At 41.3% G+C, this 20181-nt stretch overlaps 1 protein-coding gene across 8 annotated transcripts in view; it reads right to left on the bottom strand.

The window, feature by feature from the left end:
• The window catches only part of CDC42BPA (CDC42 binding protein kinase alpha), a 181125-nt gene extending 163090 nt beyond the window's left edge, over nucleotides 1–18035 (bottom strand). For 6 of the 8 annotated variants that reach the window (XM_054290536.1, XM_054290537.1, XM_054290532.1 and 3 more), the window contains exon 1: nucleotides 16601–17419. In XM_054290536.1, coding sequence (XP_054146511.1) covers nucleotides 16601–16796 — 196 coding nt within the window. In that variant the 5' untranslated portion in view covers nucleotides 16797–17419. Of the gene's footprint in view, nucleotides 1–16600; nucleotides 17420–17561 lie in introns of those variants that run through there. The other 2 variants (XM_054290530.1, XM_054290531.1) reach the window with 2 other exon arrangements.
• Between the last annotated feature and the right edge of the window lie 2146 nt (nucleotides 18036–20181).

Raw genomic sequence — 20181 nt, 5'->3', positions numbered from 1 at the left:
ACAATACTGGTGACATACAAAATATGTGGTTAATAACCAGCATTATATGAAAAAAAAAAACTCTATAGCAGCCAGCAAGAGAATAAAATTGTCCATAGCATCATTCAATTCCCTTGTAAAAAAAACCCAAACATTTTCCTTTCCAGCAAACCACACATTCATCCACTAAGTAACTGCTTACTTTGACAGCTTAGTCCCCAACAAAATATGAATTAGTTTCCAAAGCCCTGCTGTCCTATGGGATATGCAAAACAGGTCACAGGGGGAAAACAGGCAGGGAAAACCACCATCATTCAGCTACAGCTATTTTGGGTAAAACTATAAATGACACTCACATATCCTTTGTTTCAGACTAGGAGAAATTCTGAGTTTTCAAGCAAACCCAGAACTGGCTCAAGCATTATACAGCCAAATTACTTTATAGATACACAAAGAGCATAATGTAAATTTCTTCATAACACCAACACTGCCATTCCCTGCTACGTTCTTATACTACTAAAATCTGGTGTTGCACTTCTGGGAAAGAGATAAATAAAAATCTCCTGTCCACTCAACAAGGTACAGTTACACAATACATCATCTTCACTTCTTAAGTCAGTTTTGCTGCAGACATGCTTCACCCAACAATCAGTTCACTCCTTGCAGGCGTGCAGATGTCAAACTGTGGAGCTGCACCATAAATCTCTATCACTGAAATAGCACAAAAAATGCTCAACAACTAGTGAGTGTGGAAGGATTGGAAACCTCAGCAGATACAAAATATCAAAGCAGAACACAGTCATTACTTAGGCCTTGCATTACCAAATGACCAGTAGGACTGGCTTCTGATCTTAACAGAGATGCCTGAAATCAAGACATTCGCTGGGCATGGGTGGCACAAACTCCTCAAATTCAGGAGAAACAGTATCCCAGACTAAACAGCTCACAGATAATCCTTGTACACTGCTCAACTCAGACTGAATGCACAACAGACCTGGAATAATTCTGAGAATTAGATAAGCAGGATTTGGTCCTACCTGTCCTATCATCAAGTTGAAACCACTCAAAAACAAGATACATATCTCAAGGGAGCTGAGGCTTTAGGGTTCATGGTTAGTTCAGGACAAAATGCTAAGTTTCAAGGATGAGTCAGAACTCTCAGCAAACATGGGAAGGCAGCTCTGAAGCACCATTTATTTGTTCTGTGCTTGTGCAGGAGCTAAGCAGAGGCCAGTGCTCTCAACACGACCAGAAGGTCAGTGCTCCATGGAACCACTGCAGTGGCAACACAGCAACATCTCTCTTCATGGTAAAGTTTCCTTCCTGAAGCTACAAGGCTTGGAAGAAAAAGGAAAGAGAAATAATCATATTGACTTTTCTTGTGTTTTTCTTTCTCCCAACACTGTAAGCCACATGAAAAAAAAATTAAAAAATGCATTACTTCAAGTTTTGAATAGTAACTACTCTTCTCAGTTAATAAGTTCCAAAATTATACACCCTATGCAGTTAATGAAATTGCAAGAAAGGAGCATGCCTCCTCTTCTCTAGTGCAATCATCTGCAGTAACATTTTTGAGGAATTAAACCAACCCACAGGAAAATTATTATCATGTTTGGTGCAGAAAAGTACCTTAAAACAAAGATGTTGACTCTGCTAACCAAGTCTTGGAGATTTTTGCGTGTGGCCATTCAGTCACAGTCACCAGTTAAAGGCACAAGCAAGAGGGGGAAAGCATTCCAAGGGATGAGTAAAGGAATTACTCTCCATTTAATCTGCAGCTCACCTACTACAGTACTGAGCTCACAAAATGGAAGTGACTTACTACACTAACCTACATAAAATAAAGCTTCCTCTGTTACATGGAATTGAGAAGAAAAGGGGGGAAATACTCAAGAACCTCCAGGAGAACATTAAATTCTTCTTAGGAGGTTGGGATTTAACTCAAGAAATCACCAAGTAACTTGCTTTATATTCTTCCTTAATACAGTTCAGAGAAGCAGAGACATTCATCAGCAGAATCATACAATGAATAAAAACATTCAGCAGGAGGTGGGCTAACTACATTATTTACAAGCAGGAAAACCACAAATGAGCTATTGCAGCTTTCCAGAACAAATACTCATGTAGGATCTGGTTCTGCACTAGCTTGCACTTCATTCAGATGTCACTGTTCCACACAAATAAATAAAACAAAACAAATCTGAAAACCCACTACTGTTCTATGATTTTATACAGGTGTGAATGACTGCCCATTATTTCAGATGTCATGTGGTCAGGCTGAAGTCAAATATCTTGTTAATAATTTTTTTCAAGCCAGTTCCCATAAAACAATCAATTAATTCATTAAAAGTTACTCTTTTCTATCCATGTGCTAATGAAGCCAAGACTGGACTAAAACCCCAAATTCCACTGCCCACAGACTAGTAAGAAAACAAACTCATTTTAGTAATCCTACCACGTCAGAGCACCAATTCATTGGTGACCTTCCACACCTGTAAAAGAAACCAGGCAGGTTTCTAAAGTCCTGCTGTACCACACCAAGAACAAGAACCCTAAACCACTGTCATTTCAGGAATATTAAATGTGCAACAGCAGGGCAGAGAAACAGTTATTCCTTCCCCTCATCCAAAAGTACACACAAGAGCTGGCTGTGGCAGAAGGCCATGGAAGGCAAACTCCAACCCCTGCCATACTTTCTCTGAAGAACTCTGACAGAATCAATGCCAACTCCAATTCCACTATTCCTGGTATATCATAAATAGCTACCTTGGGACACCTCAAGAACTTTTGCCATCCGAACCTGGCAGAGTGAAAAGACAGATTACAGCAATTTGTACAAAATGTTTCTGCTCAAATGAAACACAAAGTAAATGCAAATTATAATGAGGCCGCAAAATCACTCAGAACTATCCTTATTAAACAAACTGCCCCATAAATAACTTCTGATGCAAAGCATTAGGTACTATAAATTAGCAACTATTACAGAGGCACAGTTTATCTGCAAAGTAATAGCTCATGAATAGTTCTTGAATTTTTCTTTTGCAGTACTATAGAAAAAAGAAAAATTCCACATTCCTCTGGTATGTCATGACTAAGCTGCTGTAAAAACAGACTGACTACTAACCAACCTCTGGGCACCCTACAGAATGTGCTCAGAAGTTCTTAAGCAGTAAACACCAAAACAAAGTTACTGAAAAATGCAGAGCACCCATCTTTGATGGAAAGGTGACTTTTACTTAGCACACTTGCTTTGAAATCAATTCCTGACAGGGCAGTTCAGAGTGCCACTGGAAACAGGCAGGAAGCAGATACTCAGAAGCACCAGGCAGAAAAAAAGGAGGGGTAGGAAGAGGGAATTTCCTGATCCACAGAAGTGACAGTATTACGAAATTGCCTACCTATACTGTATTTGTCACCTTAATTGATGATTAAGTGCAAGGTTTTAAGAGAACTTCCCTCAACCTTCCATTAGAACTTTTTTGAGCAATGCCTATGCAGATACAGCTTTCCAGGAGGTAATTCCCAGCATTAGTTGGAGATAATAATCAAAGAGTTTCTGGTTATCTCTGTTGACATAATATTTGACTTCCTGAAAGCATACAAAGTTTTATGGGTTAAGTTTCCCGTGTAGCAATGATGGGAATTTTGCAGCCTGACAGTAACTTGCTCCAACACCACAAAAACCATCAGTATTCCTCAAAGTCCACTCAAACTAAACCCTAACACACAGCAGGAGACATTGCAAACCTATGCCATAAATAGGAAATATGAGACAAGATTTAGATGTATGCAATTCAATTTCTGTAAGGCACTAAGACACTCCAGGAAAACTGCTCTCAAATGCCAGTGGCACGCCTACCATGAGCATATCACATGCATATCATCATCTGCAGGAAAGATTTTGAAAAGGTGAGGTACAAACAAACTACCATATGAGTTACAAGAAGATTAATTTTTATGGAGGTCCAAGTTCAACACACAAACAGTTGCTCAAAACACAATTCTGGCAAGCATCCACCTGACCACTGCAGCAAAGAGCACTTCCCTTCTGAGAAATAAAACAATTGCTGCTGCTGCTTCAAGCTGTACAATGCTGAAGGCACAGGAGAGGGAGGAAAGAGGACATCACAGCAGCAAGATCACAGAAATAAGATTAGAAAGGGTACCCAAACAGTATGCTGGAAGTTTAAGCAAATAAATAAAGCCCTTAAACACACAGAAGTTACAAGCCACCCACACCTTCAGGAATTTCCACAACAAACATTTCAAAAAACTTTGAAGAAAAACAAATTAAATTGGAAGGAACACAAACATAAACCTGGATCCTAGAAACTGCTTTTCCACTGAATTTTTAAATTGCCTTCACAAAGCACAGCTGTGCCTCCATTTCTTTGCAGAGATATTTCATATGTTAATGACTACATACTCTTCTCATACAGGTTTTCAAGGCTAAATATGCAAGTAATCAATATTACTGTAAATTATTTTCTCACCAGGAAAGTAAGTGAAAGGAAAAAAAGTATATTTACAAGCCTCACAACCAGGAAATAAACACACATTTTAAAAGCATACTATAAAAAAGTGAAGCAAAATAATGAAAATATTCTCTCCTGACATCTAGAAAAAGTTACACTAATTGAAGCACAATTTTAAATATTTAACCAGTTAATGGCCTCAAATAGTTTGGCTTTCTTTAGAAGCTCAGCAGCAAATATGAACGCTTTAGTATCATGAGGGCATCAGTGAATTAACATCATGCTTATCTCCATTAACTGAGAGCAGAATTAGGCTTAGAAATGCCTTCTTCTTCCTATCAGACAGACATGACAATTTTGGCTCATAGCTATTAAAGTCAATGCCTCCCCTGTGATGAATCCATCCCCATTCAGATGTCTAAACTTTCTCAGATCTTGACACATCACCTGGGAAATGGCCTTTCAGTGGAGAGGCTGCTTTTCTCTCAAAAAGAAAAAAGCAGCAGGGAAAATAGCACCTCTAGGCTTTTAAGTGCCTGGCATAGAAAAATATGGTATGAGACAGACACAAAGGCAAAGAGAGAGAAGAGATTCTGAGCTTATTTGTCAAGGCTTATGTTTAAATTGTGAGTGTGAAAATGTCACCAAGCAGCACATTTATAGACTTCAAATATTCCTGTCTGATGGGAACACTCAGAGAAGGGACATCAGCAGTAGCAGTGCAGCTCTCCTGCACTGTGTTTTACAAACAAGACCCCAAGCCCTGTGCTAAGTCATAATGCTTAATTCCAACAGGCAGTTTGACCCTGCTTCTCTTGAAGGTAATGAAAATTCTGCCACAAGCTTTTAGGAAGGTGTGGGTGGTGCAGGGTTGTGTTATTAAAAACAATTATCAGCATACCAAGAAGAAATCCTTGTAGCTTTGCCAAAATTACTTAATTTACCATCTTCCATCTCCTGTAAATTTCCTCTGACGCTTCCCATTGGAAATGGATTTGTACCCCGGTGCTGGAACCATGCTAGGAATGGCCTTTGCACCCTGTCACTGTAAGACTTCACATGGCAGGGAACACAGAGAGAGCTGGAGAAGGTGTGTCTGAAAGAAACTGAAAATCTAAACTAAGAGCAGGAACAATGATAGCCTAATGGCAGAAGTGCCATGCAAATCTAGCAGTCATAAAGTTTTCTTTACTGCTATAACAATCAGTGGGATAACAACTACTCAAGAAAATACTTCCCCCAAACACGTGAACTAATTTGATCCAACCTCATCTGACCATGGTGTGTTAGAGAAAATTGTTTCCTTAAACTGGAAAGGTGAAAAAAAAAAAAAAAAGGAAATCCCTAAAAGATAGACACTCTCTCTGAAGTGAAAGAAACCAGACATGAAACTTCCTCTTAGAGACAAAATTATATATTCTTAACACCTAGGTTTTAAAGTGTAAAATTTCATTTTGCTGATCATGACCTGTCATCAGTAAGAATTATCAATAAACATTCTACTTCCTAATTTAGGTAGATGGAGGAACAAAAAAAGTCACAAGCTCACATGGAATAAAATTATTCAAGCTTTGAATAATCATAAGACACTTTGATGTGAACAAAAGATTTTAGTGCCACAGATTCAGCCTGGGTAAGAGCTGAATGCATTGAGACTTTAGAACAAATCAATGGCCAGCAACACATAAGGTAGAAACTTTTGTAATTATAACTATGATCGTACACATAGTTAGATACATTTACTGACAACATGAACTACATGACCAAGACAAAGCAAAAACTCTTTAGAGAGGTTTGTTTCCTTATCAAGGAAATTTAATGGTGAAATTGAAGCAAATCTTTAAGTATTAATATCAAGATTTTATGGGATGAGAGTCCCTCCTATTGGTAGGGCCAAGGGCCACAAAGTGAATGTAATATTGTCCGTAAACGGACCATAAACGATCTTAGCTTTGGAGAAGAAGACTGTAAAATATTCAAGACTAGAATATCAGGACAACAAATCATCAGCTCCTTGCCCCAGCTACACACTTTTTCCTCCCCCAGAAAGTTTAAGCAGTAGGCTACTGCTGATAAGATCAGATGACATCTCTGCTAAATCAGCCAGGAAGAGACTTTCAGGCATCACCATGAGCTCCTGCAGCTTATACTCAGCAGGGTAACTGCACAAATACTCACTGAAGTACCTAAGAAGCTGCACCACCAAAAGCAACTGGTTACCAGATCACCTTCTCCGAAGTCACTGTTACTCAAGGATAAAATTAACCAAAAAGTAAGTTAATGAAATAAATTCACACTAGCTGTGGTAATACACATTGTACACCATTTTCTCTTGGCAACCTTATCTCTAAATAATGTTTGCATTTTCAGTTTGTGGGTTATCAGCAATGGAGATATTAAGTCATCCCTTATTTTCAGAAAAGCCAGTAACATATAAGGGCATAGACAGTACATATTCTTAGCCAGCCTGCTTATATCCAGAAAAACCCACTTGAATAATTTAACTTCAAAAATTAAATTATGACTTCTATAAAGATACAGAAATTTAGAAGTACATATTTTGTTACCCAGAAGTGGCTGCTAGCTGTGAAGGTGAAAATAGTCAATACTGGAGGTGGAGTGACACTACAGCAAAATGATAATGGTCTGCTGTGCAAATTTCTGTTTGCATAGGAAGCAGCTTCTATAATTTCCTCTAACATATCCGTTCAGTGAGAAAACAAGTCTCTTTTGTGTCAGTCCCTATCAAAATTATAAAAAGGATCTTTTTTTAAATAATCACAAAATAGTACATCATGTGTTTTCTAGAAGTTGGGGGAAATAGAAGGAAACTCTTCCAAGTGTGTTAACATAAGAATCCTTGTCTTTCAGTTACAAAGTATACAACGAAAACAGTGTCAAGACACTGAGTGATACCATGCCAAATACCACAGAACACACAAGACCAACACTTGCTTTTTGCAAGGAATTACCATCACCAAAATCAGACAGTTATTTTGAAGATCCCTCTTCATGGTTTGGTGTTATCATATTGCTGCTATCCTATTTCTAGAGTCCCGTACCTTCAGGGTGGTTTTCTCACAAGCAGCTCTTCACAGCAGTGTTGTTCCTGCTTCATCCTCAGGGCTCCTCCAAGGCTCTCCCTGACTGTCCAGCCCACCCCCTTTTATCCCAGATATCTTCATTAGCCACAGCTGCCACCCAATTAAGGACAGCACAGCTGCAGCCCATTTAGAACAACTAGGATTGGGGCAAGGCCACTTAAACAATACAGATATTTTACTAGGACTCCTACTATAATGGTTAAAGACCTTCTCATTGCAAGAAGCAAAGTTTTGGAAACTGTTATGGAAAAAAATGAGGCTCACTGAATTTCTACACCAAATAGCTACCAAAAGAAGCTGGTAGCCTCAAAATTTGTTTCAAAACTGTAGCTCCCTTGTATGCCAGAGGGAATCTGAGAGGCAACCAGGTGGAGCCACAGAAGTCTGGGCTGTCACAATCCTAGCCTCTTTCTTTTATAAAAACACTTGCAGAAATTCACAGAACCACACTGACAGATTTCAACGTGCTCTTGCAGCTTCCTTGTTAACTGGATTGTGCCCCTCTGCCCACGCAAGCCCCAGCAAAACAAAGTTCAGTGGATTCAGCCAGCCTTAGGACACCTTCGAGTCAGCCCCCACCCAAGATAAAACCAGTGAGCCGCAATCAAAATGTGACTTCTACTTCCTCCTCCTCCTCTTGTTACTATGTGTCCTGCAAAACAGTCAGACAACACGGGGCTTTACTGACAAAAGGCAGCGTGGTAAAGGTGAAAGAACTTTAATGAGCACCAACAGGAAATACCTTGGGACTGTGGTGTCCCCACAGCACAAATGACATTTTCTTAAACCACAGGGCAGACAAAAGTAATTGCAACCCTTCCTATCACTTCTTTATTTTAGTTTCAGGTATTAAAATGATAAAGCCATACTCCCCCTTAAGTTTCATCCTTTTTAGACTACAGGATTAAAACAGATCCCAAGTTCTTACTCACAGCCAGAACAAACAGCCCAAGGCTCCAGTTCTACAAAAGCTAACAAGGCAAGATGACTAATGATAGTAAATCAATTGATCTAGTAAGAAATGTACAGGGTGTTTATGGGAAAACACTGCATAGATACACCTGTGGGTAAGCCCTGTGTGTATTTGTTCACTTTTTGCTACCATTCCCCACACACAATCTCTATATTAAGAATTTGGTGAAGAAAATAATGAAATCTTGGGAATGACTAGGGAAAAAACAAAGAAAGAAATACCAATCCAAATCCAGAAACCAAGATTCTGGCCATGGGAAGATCAGACTGACACACGGATATCCACACCACACTAGAAACAAAAACTCAGATTTAGAAGGGATGAAAAGCAACAGAATGGAAATGCACAAGGCCTCAGGTGGGAAGGTAAATTGCTTTGGAATAACACTGTCCATGGAAATCTCAGAGAAAGGAAAGGAGGAAGGACTCAGAAATGGAGACCTGTGAGCCCTCAAACTCTGAGACTGAAAGGAAATGAAACAAAAGACCAACAAAGCATTGCTGTTCTAATCCCACAACATTTCAAGGAAATGTAATTAATTATTTTTATTAACATCTACAAATGCTTTTTCCTCTCCCACTTAGAATGACACACTAAACCCACTTTTTATTTCTACAAAAAATTACTGTAAATTTCCACTAAATTGCTGAACAAAATATATCTTTTCCGCTCAAAATGGCACAGAAAAATACCACAGTTCATAACATCTGCAAGGCCCCTATGACAAGAAAGTTGCAAAGAGAAGGTGCACTAGGAAGCTGATCCCTAAGAATAAAAGAAATCTGCAATAGTGTGTAGCAAAAATAATTTAAATCAAACTGGAAGTCTGGATATGGATAAGGAAGAATTATGGAACACAAAGTCATAGGAGTCTGGATATACCTCATGTGGATTTTATCCATGGTGACCTCTAGTAACCTAATTAGGTTGCATTACTAGAAATAAAGCAAACTGACCTGTCTGAATAGAAGATTTTTGCAGTGGTTATTAAGCCTAATGTCATGTTTAAACTATTTGAAATAAAAATCTTGTCGTTAACAAAAGATTGCACATGACTGACCTAAATCACTTGCATTTTTTAAAGATTTTGGTCCACATTAGAGGCATTCCCAAGCTTAATGAGGATTTTAGAAAAATAATGTGTTGAGGTAAGTTAGACCAGAGTGGAACAAAATATTCCAGTTGTTCAGCCAGAAAAAGAAAATCAAATTAAACAAGTACAAATGCTTATGGAAGGAATGCCTGCTTTGCCAAAAGATAAAACTTAAAGAGTCTAGAAACTGGCCTTTTCTTTCAATCCTGCCTCAGCTATCCACTGTAGGTTTTTTATTCAGGTTTTAGAGCTTGGCAGCAGGATCTCATTGCTTCTGGAAGTTTTCTGCAGAAATGGAGATTGTAAATTTTTACAGGATAAAAGCAATTAGAGATGCTAAGAATAGGTTAATATTTTTCAAAGACACATCCAGGATAATTTATTACAGTTCACTTTCAGAAAATAATATGGTGAGAACGATTTCCAGGATAGCAGCCTACACCCACTTTGTACCTCAAAATCCTGTATTTGCAATTTATTCATAAGAAAATTTCAAAACAATACTGGTCTCTCCAGCCACAGGTATGACTCATAGTGAAATTACTGTTATTTGCTGCTGCTATTCAGGATTCAAACACTGATCTATGGGTGTAAGGTAGAGCTTCAAAAAGAAAGGCAGCTTCTACCCATCTTTGTGAAAAAAAGAATATATATATTCTGAGAATTCTAAGAATTGAACCATATTGGACCAATTAAGCTCATTGCTTTTGGAGCACAATATCCACACTTGAGTCAACTGTGATATAATAATATAGTGCAGGTTATAAAAAAAAACATCAGTAAATCCAGGAGAGAAGGGCCAAAAGACAAGGAAGGAGTTTAGTCAGGTACATGCACAGCCTCAAATCCTGCACAGAGGTTAAAAATTCAAACACACCTTCAGCAGCACATTTTACAGTTATGATCATACCACAAAAAACCCTACTGGATTAACCCTTAAACATGAGATGTCCTAGGGACAGGGAATTTATTGTGTTGTCATGAGGTTTATAATGCCCACTGAGCAGACTAACTCATATAATTGTATTTCTCCATTTGTCCCCATTAGAGCAAAGCATGCCAGGAATTTCTGTACAGAATAAAGGCATTTCTAAAATTCCTGGAAACTAAAGTATTAGTTAGCTTTCTATCTAAGCAAGCCATGCTCCTTTGCAACAAACAGGACATTACTGACAGAAGTCAGTCAACCTGAAGACACACACCCCAAATATGCCCCAAAATAGCAGCCTTGGAGTACTTCCAAACTTCCCCTGCCCAGCAGAACAAAAAGAGCCAAAAAGAACACCCTTTAAACTTATTTCTACTTAAAATTAAGGGTTTTGATTAAAAAACACTTTGTGTAATGGAAATGTGCAAAGAAACAAACATGTTACAATGGATTAATGCCTCACTCTACTGGAAACTAATAAAAATCAAGTAGAATTAACTGGATGGTCTCACAGCTCATTGGATCACATCCCAACTGTTGATAAACTTCCAGTAATTAGTTTACTGTGTTCAAGGAAAGAATCAAAACTGAAATAAATGTGAGGAAAAAAAAAATCACAATTTAAAAGGTTTAGACCTTAAACACAGAGCTATCTCACACTAAAGCCTGCATGGGCAACCATTTTTCTACATATTTTCCTACAAATACTGTTTCCCTCTTGTTCAAGTAATTTGGTGTAGAACTGTAATTAGTTTGCTGTGTTCAAGGAAAGAATCAAAACTGAAATAAATGTGTGGGGGGGAAAAAAAATCACAATTTAAAAGGTATAGACTTTAAACACAGAGCTACCTAGCACTAAAGCCTGCATGGGTAACCAGTCTTCTACATATTTTCCTACAAATACTGTTTCCTTCTTTTTCAAGTAATTTGGTGTAGAACTGCATCTGTATCAAAGATGTTTACACAACATTCTGAAACATAGAGATTAGAAGGTTGTTTCTATTTGAGAGCACTGAAGAAACTTCTTCTTTCACCCTAATCAATAAAAAGCATTTAATTGTTGGCTGCAGCTGTGTAACAGAAACAACAGATTACATCAAATAAGCAGTAAAGCATTATTGAAAACAATGTCAGAAATTTATATGTCAAGAATGCCACAATGTCTCCTGCATTGATGGAGCTCCATCAGTTCATATGGCTCAGCTGCAAGCAATGAAACAACTCACATTTGAAATCAGGAATATGCCTAAGCACATTAAGTGGCCTTGAGAAGCTCCATCTTTCCCAAAAAGAACTGAATAACTGGTTTTGCTTTTGTCAGACCAGGAGGTATTCCCATTTTTATGACTAGAACAAAAAGAAGTTGATACCTTTTAGAATGTAATCAGGAAAAAAAAAAAGTATTTCTAATGTGTTAGACAGTACTAAGGTTGGAAAGTACTGAGCACCAAAGTCTACTTTAAAAAAACCAAAACAACAAAACTTGAAAAAGTTGATTGCTAAGTCCTTTACTGTCTGGTAAGAATAGGACCTAAATGAATTATTGTTTTTTAACAGCTGTTTTAAAAACAAAATATAAGCAACTCATAGCTGAAAATGGCTGTGATTTTGTTCAGGACCTATATAGAGATAAATAACAAAAGAAAGGGTGCAGAAGCCTAGAGACAAAATTTTATTTTCTTTTGTAACTAATATGTAAAAACAAACCTAGCTCAAAAAGGGGATTACCATTTTTTTTTTAAGAAAAACCATGAGAGATCTCATCAGAAAGATAACAAAGACAGCCTCTCCACAACTCTGTCTTGAAAAACTGGTTGTATGGTGATAAAACTATTTCCAATACCCAGAACAGATGCTGCACAACTGAGTAACACAAGTATGAGACCAATGATGACAGCCTAGTGTATGACCATATCAGCACTGCATAAACACCATGCATTTCAGTTCTACTGGAGATGAAATGAGAACAATTTAATCCATCTTCCAAAGCTTTCTTCGGTGGGAAAAAACAAAAAAACAAACAAGAACAAAAACAAACTCAACAAAACCAATCAAACAAAAATTTTACTAGAGGACAGTTTACATTTTCCCACCAAGAGCACAGATTTAACCAAGCCACTGACCTCACCATGGTATTTGGTGGTGCCCTTCATCTTCCCTCACTTTCATCACCACGCATTTTGAGGTTTATTCTATTATTCTTCCAATGCATCCTAAAGAACATTGTTCTAGTTCCTTTTTAAAAGCCATTCAAACTGGGGCCATTGGAAGGAAAGAAAGTTTTCCCAGAACCAAAACATCTCCAAAAGGTTCTTTTTATCACTACAGTTCTCTTTCAAGTTCACCTTATCAGCCTTCCTTACCTCCCTCACACTCTTGCGTCAGCGTGGCAACTCACACACACAAGTAGAAAAGAAAAAGCAAAGTGCTTGGAATTCTCAACAGCTTTTTCTGGTAAGCTCCAGTTGCTATAATTAGACAAGCCCTTTTCTAAATCACAAATACAACTATCAATAGAGATAAAAATGAAAACTAGCATCAAATACATAGAACAAGCCAAATCTAAATGTTCCAGTTTCTTCCTGTTATCTCAAAACGTGCCCTGATTTAACCCTCAGAACTCAAATATATTGGCTTTTTCCATGGCTCTGTTAGCACAAAGGATTTGTCATATATAAACAACAAAATCAAATCTCTTATTAACAAGTCACAAAACTAATACTGTATAAGAATAGGGAATGCAATTATGTTTTCACTTAAAGCCAAAGATAGGGTTTTAGAAGTAAAGCAGCTTCTGAATCACAAAATAATTAACCTGACACTTCTAACCAGTCTAATGTCATTTCAAGCAACAAAAAAGGCTGAAATTCTACAAAAATTTAAAACTCAGCTTCACACTGTAGAGACCTTACTTTCTCCACTTACTGAGTTAAACCTGCAGTATCAAACCAAAATATGAACAATTAGTTCGGATCTCAATTCTTTTACCTGGATTCATTTTTTAAATAAGTTATAGCTCTAGATTACAAGTTCATAAAGTAGCCCTAAAAGATCTAAGTACTAGAACATGAAGCTTCTTAGTTCCCCTAAATATAGCAGCAGTCACATGGCTGTCATTAAGACATTAGCTTTTCCGTGGTAGAATACCTCCTAAACCTTTCCCCCAAAAAAGTCAGATTGTGGTTCAGTTTTACATGTAACACAGCAGATAACATCTCAGACCCAGAACAGTCTGTATAAAAACACACATCCACAAATGCAACCTCAACTCAAACCCTCCACAAAACCAAACACCTCAAAACTACACTGCTGAAAAGCAAGAAAAATTATTTACTGCTCAACAGGAGTCTGTGATCACTGAACAGCTGTTTATTAGCCTTTTCTTAAAATTACCAGACTATAAATAAACCTTATTTACTTCTAAAGAATAATTTATTTTAAAAAAAAGGAAGAATATTTTATTTTAAAGAATTCTTCTAAAGAATAATTTATTTTAAAAAAAAGGCAGTTAAGATGACAATCAGTTCTCAGGAGTAAATTTGTACTCTGCACTTTGTACACATACACACAGCTCCCAGTTCAGACCAGTTCCCTGACCAGTTCCAATACATTCCCATTGCACTCTCCATTATAACCAAGCCAATCTGTGGATATTTGGCAGAAACCCACAAAATGCCAACATCCACCAATAGATACACCAGGCCCCAAGTTTTATTCCACTGATGGGAAAAACAAATTAATACACACTATTTTATATGGTACATTCAAATCCAAGAGCCCTTCACACACAGCAGCTTTCTGAACTCCCTGGTGTAAAACCTGTGCTACTTTTCCTGCTGTTCAAATAGAGGAGCTAAAAAAAACTGAGCTGAAAGCACTTCAACACTGAGTCCTTCAGAGAGGTGCGGGCAGAGTCCACGATTTCTGGCTGCCAGCCTTCCACTTCTGCCACTACTCAGCACATCTCTGACTTGAAAACCACAGACAACCTCTCTCTAATCAACCACTTGCCTTGTTCCTCCTTCTGGGGAGAGAGATAGGAGAGGTCAGGGTTATATCAAAGCACAGGTACCCTCAGTAACTCCAGAGCACTGGAGGGTACCCAGCCTCTCTAAGAGCTTGATTTTGCCAACTCCCTGACCCCAAGAGGAACGCCAGAGAGTGCCAGCTTCACTAGGAGGGCTGGCCCTCAGAGGAGACACCCCTGGAGGTGTTTGCAGAATAAAGACATCATTCACACAGACACTTCCACCAGCAGGTACCAGCCACTGCTGGCTCTTCCATGTCACCTCACAAACCCTCCTGGAAAGCTCCCAGGGCTGGGCAGCAGAGCTGGGAGCACACAGAGGAACACAGCAACTCAGCCCTGGAAATGGGAGCAACTGGTTTTCTCTGAAGCCTAAGAGTTCTGCTAAGGCACAGCTGGAGCATGAGAGTGGAAAAATAGCAGGAAAAATAGGCCAGCAAGAAACCTTATTCCAGTGCAGCCTTTCCAAAACAGTGTATTATTTCCATCAGCAGATGGGAAAGCTTATTACAGAAATCTTCAGGTACTGTCAGAGCCTTGCAATGATGCATTTACCCATTAAACAACCACCACTGAATGCACCAGCACCCAACACAATGGGTCCTAAACACACTGTTGCTCTGATCATCTAGATATGGTTTACTTGGTTGTTATTGTTATTATTATTTACAGGGTATCAGCTGGCTGGATCCATTGCAGACTACACCAAGTTCCTGCATAAAAAAATACCCTTGGAGCCATCATATTTTCCCAGTCTTTCACAGCTTCTGTATGCCAGTGACAGTTTTAGAGGGAAGATTCTTCAGAAGTACTTTTAATTACTACTTCCTCCTTAGCTAGAATGCATTAATTATAGCCTGTTCCTCCAGATAATAAGAAAACAAAAAACAGTGCAATATGAACACTACAAGAAACTTAATTACTGAGTCAGATGTCCTTTAGATGTCAGTATGACTACAGAGAGGAGCAGGAAAATAAAACACATATCAGCCTCAAGTTGTTAGATCAGTTATCAAAACAATGTCTTTCCTCAGCAACTTCATTTTGAAGAGCTCAACCACCTAATTAATCAAATGCCTGTTACATGTTTCAAAAATATGCTTTTTTTAATAAAGAAAGTCTGCTGATGTATTTATTACAAAGCAAATGTGGCAAATGGTTCTATATGCAAATACAGAAGTGCAGCATGACTTTGAAGTTTGAAGGTCAGATACAGTAACCATTCTCATCACGGTTCTTATGTCAGACTGCATCTTCTGGTTTACATCTAAGTTTAGGAGGAGGAAGAAAGAGAATTAAAAAGAAAAGAAAAAATAGAGTCAACCAGTTCTGTGACAACTTAAGAAGAACTGGCACAATATCATTCACCTGCTTTCCTTTAAAAATCTGCTAATACCCTATCTCCCACAAAATGAAAAGCCTGCCAGGGACACACAGATTTTCATTCTGCTTTTCAGCTTTGATTTTCCTGATGAAAAAAACAATCTACTTAAGTCAGCAACAATTTTATATTAAAGAAGAGAATGTCATCTCCATCTTCACAGATGTTTCAAACCCTTATCATTTCAGAAAGCTGAAGGATTTTCTTGTTGATCAACATGTTTTATTTTAAAGCAACATAGATTCAACTGCAGAAGCAAATCAGTGGATTGTGCATTGATATTTTTGCAGGCATCAGAGAATTTATCCTTCACCATTCCATATTCCCAGCAACTTTAGGACACAAAACAGCTGGGCCTGAAGGCAAGCAAATATGCTAGGAACACAAAAGTCTGATCCATGTCAAAAAAGAAAAATAAAAAACAAGAAGCATGTTTTACATGCATACCTCAAAGACAAAAAACCAGTACAAATTTCTTTTTAGCACCACCATCACATTTAAATACAGTGAAACTGACAACACTTCCCAGTAAAACACTGAGTTATAAACAATCCCCTCTCACACATAAATAACAGAGACATTATACAAAGCAGAGAGGAACATGGACGGATGTACACAAAATAAACACATTGAAACTTACCCCACTCCAGATACTCAAGGATGTTCTTCTCTCTTCTCAGAGGGGAGTTATTACATTCATCATAAAGGCAGATGAGTATATCCAGCAAGGTTTCCACACTGAAGCATTGCCCATTAGTCTGTGTTGGCCCATCCAAAATAAACTGCTCCAACTGCTTCAAACGCACTTCTCCAGACATGGTTGTTTCAGTTTGCATTGGGGTTTCTTTTTTAATGATTATTATTACTTTGTCAAAAAAACAACAACAACAACAAAAAAAAAACTTTTGAGGGTTTTGTTGTTTAAAAAGAAGTCAACAGTATTTTTTAACAAGTGTCAAACTGTGACGGTCCTTAATTGCCAGCCCACCTCGGGGTTCCCAGCCTGAAACTAACCAACACCTTGGAGTTTCAGACACACACACACAGTGTGGATATCTGTGTATTCATGACATTTAAGAGAAGAAAATAGTTATCCTAAAAAAAAAAATTAACAGGCTTAGTAAGAAGTGGGGCAAAAACAGCATTCCTGATGCTTTAACAATAATAATTGCACTCAAATTCAACCGAGACTGCCTGACACCGATTTCACCGTGCGTGCATAGGCACACGCAGTTATATATTTAAGAAGGTCTTCTCCTTCATTCCCAATGCAGATCATGCAGCGCGATCCTGCGAGGAGCCCCGCCGCAGCACCACGGGCTAACAGCCCCTCCGGTTCCGCTTCCCAGGACGGATGGGAAGGGAAAAACAGACGTATTTACGTATTTATATAAGCGAAAGGCAGCAGAAACGAGGGCGCACACCGGCGGGCAGGCAGGGAGGGATGAGGGGCCGCGCAGCCCCGCCGCCCCCCGCCGCCTCCCCCGGCCCCGGCAGCGCCTCCGCGGCCACCGCGGGGTGGGGCGCAGCCCCCCCTCCTCAGGGCGCAGCCACGTCCTGCCCCGGGCAGCCTTTCCCTTCCTCCTCCTCCTCCTCCTTACCGAGTCTCCTTTTAAGGCTTTTCAGTGATTCAAAAAAACTAAAGTCTTCATTGTCGCCCCCTTCTCCTCCGCTGCGCCAAGGGGCGGCAGGCGGGACGCGCGCCCCGACACACCGGCACAAGCGCTCCGAGCCCTGTCAAATCCTTCCCATGGCTGCGGCGGCGGCGGCTGCTGCTGCTGCTGCGGAGACGGCGCCCTCCTCCTCCTCCTCCTCCTCCACCCGGTGCGCGTCCTGAGGCGGAGGAAAAGCGCCGGCGTCTCCGCTCCGGCCGCACGCTGCGGGCCGGGAGGCCCTGACGACGGCGGCGGCGGCGGTGGTGGCTTCACTCCGGGCAGCTCGATGGTGTCCCGGCTTCGCCCCCCCGGGCAAAGGGCATCCTCGGGCGGTGCGTGTGCGGGTGTGTGTGTGTGCGTGCGCGGGGCGGCGGGGAGGGGTAGCGGCGGCGCCCTCCCTCCCCGGCTCGCTCCCTCCCTCTCCCTCCGCTTCCGCGCCCTCCTCTCCCCCGCCGCTCCCTCCTTCCTTCCCTCCCTCCTTCCTTCCTTCCCTCCCTCCTTCCCTCCCGCGGTCACACGCGGCAACCGCCGCCGCCGAACGCGCTGCAGCCCAACATGGCGGCCGCGGCGGGGGGGAGCCGCCGCCGAGCGCCGCCGCAGCGCGGGGAGCCGAGCCCGGGGCCGGCGCTACTGATGGGATTGAGGGGAGGAGGGGATGCTGCTGCTGCTGCTGCTGCTGCTGCTGCTGCTGCTGCTGCTGCTGCTGCTGCTGCTGCTGCTGCTGCTGCTGCAGCAGCAGGGAATGCAGGGATACGGGCGGACCCAGGGATATACGGGAGGGAGAGAGGGCGGGAGCGGGGAGGCCGCAGCGCAGCTCCTGCGGCCGCTCGGGCTGGGCTATCCCGGGCGGACCCGCCCGTCCTGCCGGGGATCCCTGCGGGCTTTGCCCCGAGCCGAGGGGAGCGGTCGCCGCCGTTGCCCGGCCCGGTTCCGCTCGCCGCCTTCCCGGCAATGAGGCTTTTGATTAAAAATCCCGGCCTGTTTATGGAGGGCGGGCGAGGGGAGCAGCGCTTGCCTGCTCTTCCGAGGGGATCTGCCGAGCTCCAGGTGCGAGCAGGGTCTCCGGCTCCCTCACGCTTCGGGGCCTTTAAAACGTGACAGAAAATGCGGCGGCTCTTGACGGTTCTGTCCCCGCTGGCCTCCCCTCATCGAGCAGCCCGTCATGCCGCCAGAGTACACGCCGGGGAAACAAGCTCCTTTTGCGGGCATTTCAAGCCCATATCGCCTAAGAGAGCTGGAGGATATTCTTGTTGATCAACGTGGGGTTTTTTAGGCGATATAGACTCAGCCGCAGAAGCGCATCGGAGGATTTTGCGCTGATCTCTCTGCAGGGCCGCCTGAGGGGCGGAAAATGGCAGCTGCCCACCGGCACACCGCGGCACATCTCCTGGCCAGAGGTGCCAGGGATGCCCTGTGGTGCTCGGGGGATTGAAGGTCATCTTTAAGACAACTCAGTGTCACTTCAGTTCGTCCTTCCTCTGACGCCAGGTGAAGGGAGAAGGCCCCACAGCCCCCAAAGGTCATTGGCTGTAGGTGAACTTCAGCATTCTCCTGAAGCCCACCAAGCCCTGCATCTTCTGGAGCTCAGGGGAAGGAAAAAGCTCAGGCATCTGCTTCCTCAGTTCAGTAACCAACAGGTGACCCTCAATTGGGTTTTGCCAGACTAAGCATCTGTATAACACTTATTTTTTTAAACTGGCCTTTTTACCAACTGATCTAAAACATCAACAGTCTTACATACCCAGTAAAATGTGCTACACAACATGATTAAAGTCCCATATGTTTGTTCAGAATCGCTCAGCTGTATGTAAAGTCACTGGTGCAAAGTTAGAGAGAGCAGTGACTCCCACCCTGTGCATGCAGAATGGCAGAGCAGAATTTTGGCGAATGAAGAAATAAAAGCTTTTTGTTCAAAAACCCTCCAAGAAGTGTCAGAAACCACTACAACTGTAAGTGATGGGTAGAAGACAGGATTAAACTAATAAGGAAAGGGTTTCCTTCCTGTGCTGAGGTACACCCTTGGGATGACAAGAGCCCTGTGCCAGTGTCTGGGGTGCTGCAGTCACAGCTGTGCCTCTGTGGCAGGAGCCTGCTCCAAAGCTGTGGCACACAGGCAGCTTCACACTGAGAGTAAGGCATTTCCTGCTGGCTCTCTGCTGAACTTGTGGAAATTGGGATTGAAGCTGGGGGTGGGGGATGCCTGATGACAGCAATAAAAATAAATTGCTATTGCAGGGGTAGGTGGCCCAGATCAGATAGCACTTCCTATAGGGGTTGGAGACACGTCATCCAAGTTCATCCCAAGCATGGATTAACCATTAATAGGGTTGCAGAGGGAAAATGGAGGAGACTAAGAGTTAAAGGGATGTTAGCTGCTTGGACTTTGGCACAGCCTGGCAGGGAAGTGAACTGAAGAACCAGTGCCAGAGATATGATGGGTGTGGATATTTCACTTATTTACTTAGGTTACTGTGTTTTCCCTAGCCAATTATAAAGTCTTTCCTTGTTTTAATTGCAGACCAAGTGTTTGCAAACAAGGATGGATACCCAGCAAAGGCGGTCAATT

This window comes from Melozone crissalis, unplaced genomic scaffold, assembly GCF_028551555.1.
Source record: "Melozone crissalis strain CALT ecotype California unplaced genomic scaffold, PUWL_Pcris_2 ptg000081l_1, whole genome shotgun sequence".
Lineage (NCBI taxonomy): Eukaryota > Metazoa > Chordata > Aves > Passeriformes > Passerellidae > Melozone > Melozone crissalis.
The sequence above is the reverse complement of the archived record's forward strand: the minus strand, read 5'-3'. Positions and strand labels throughout refer to the sequence as shown.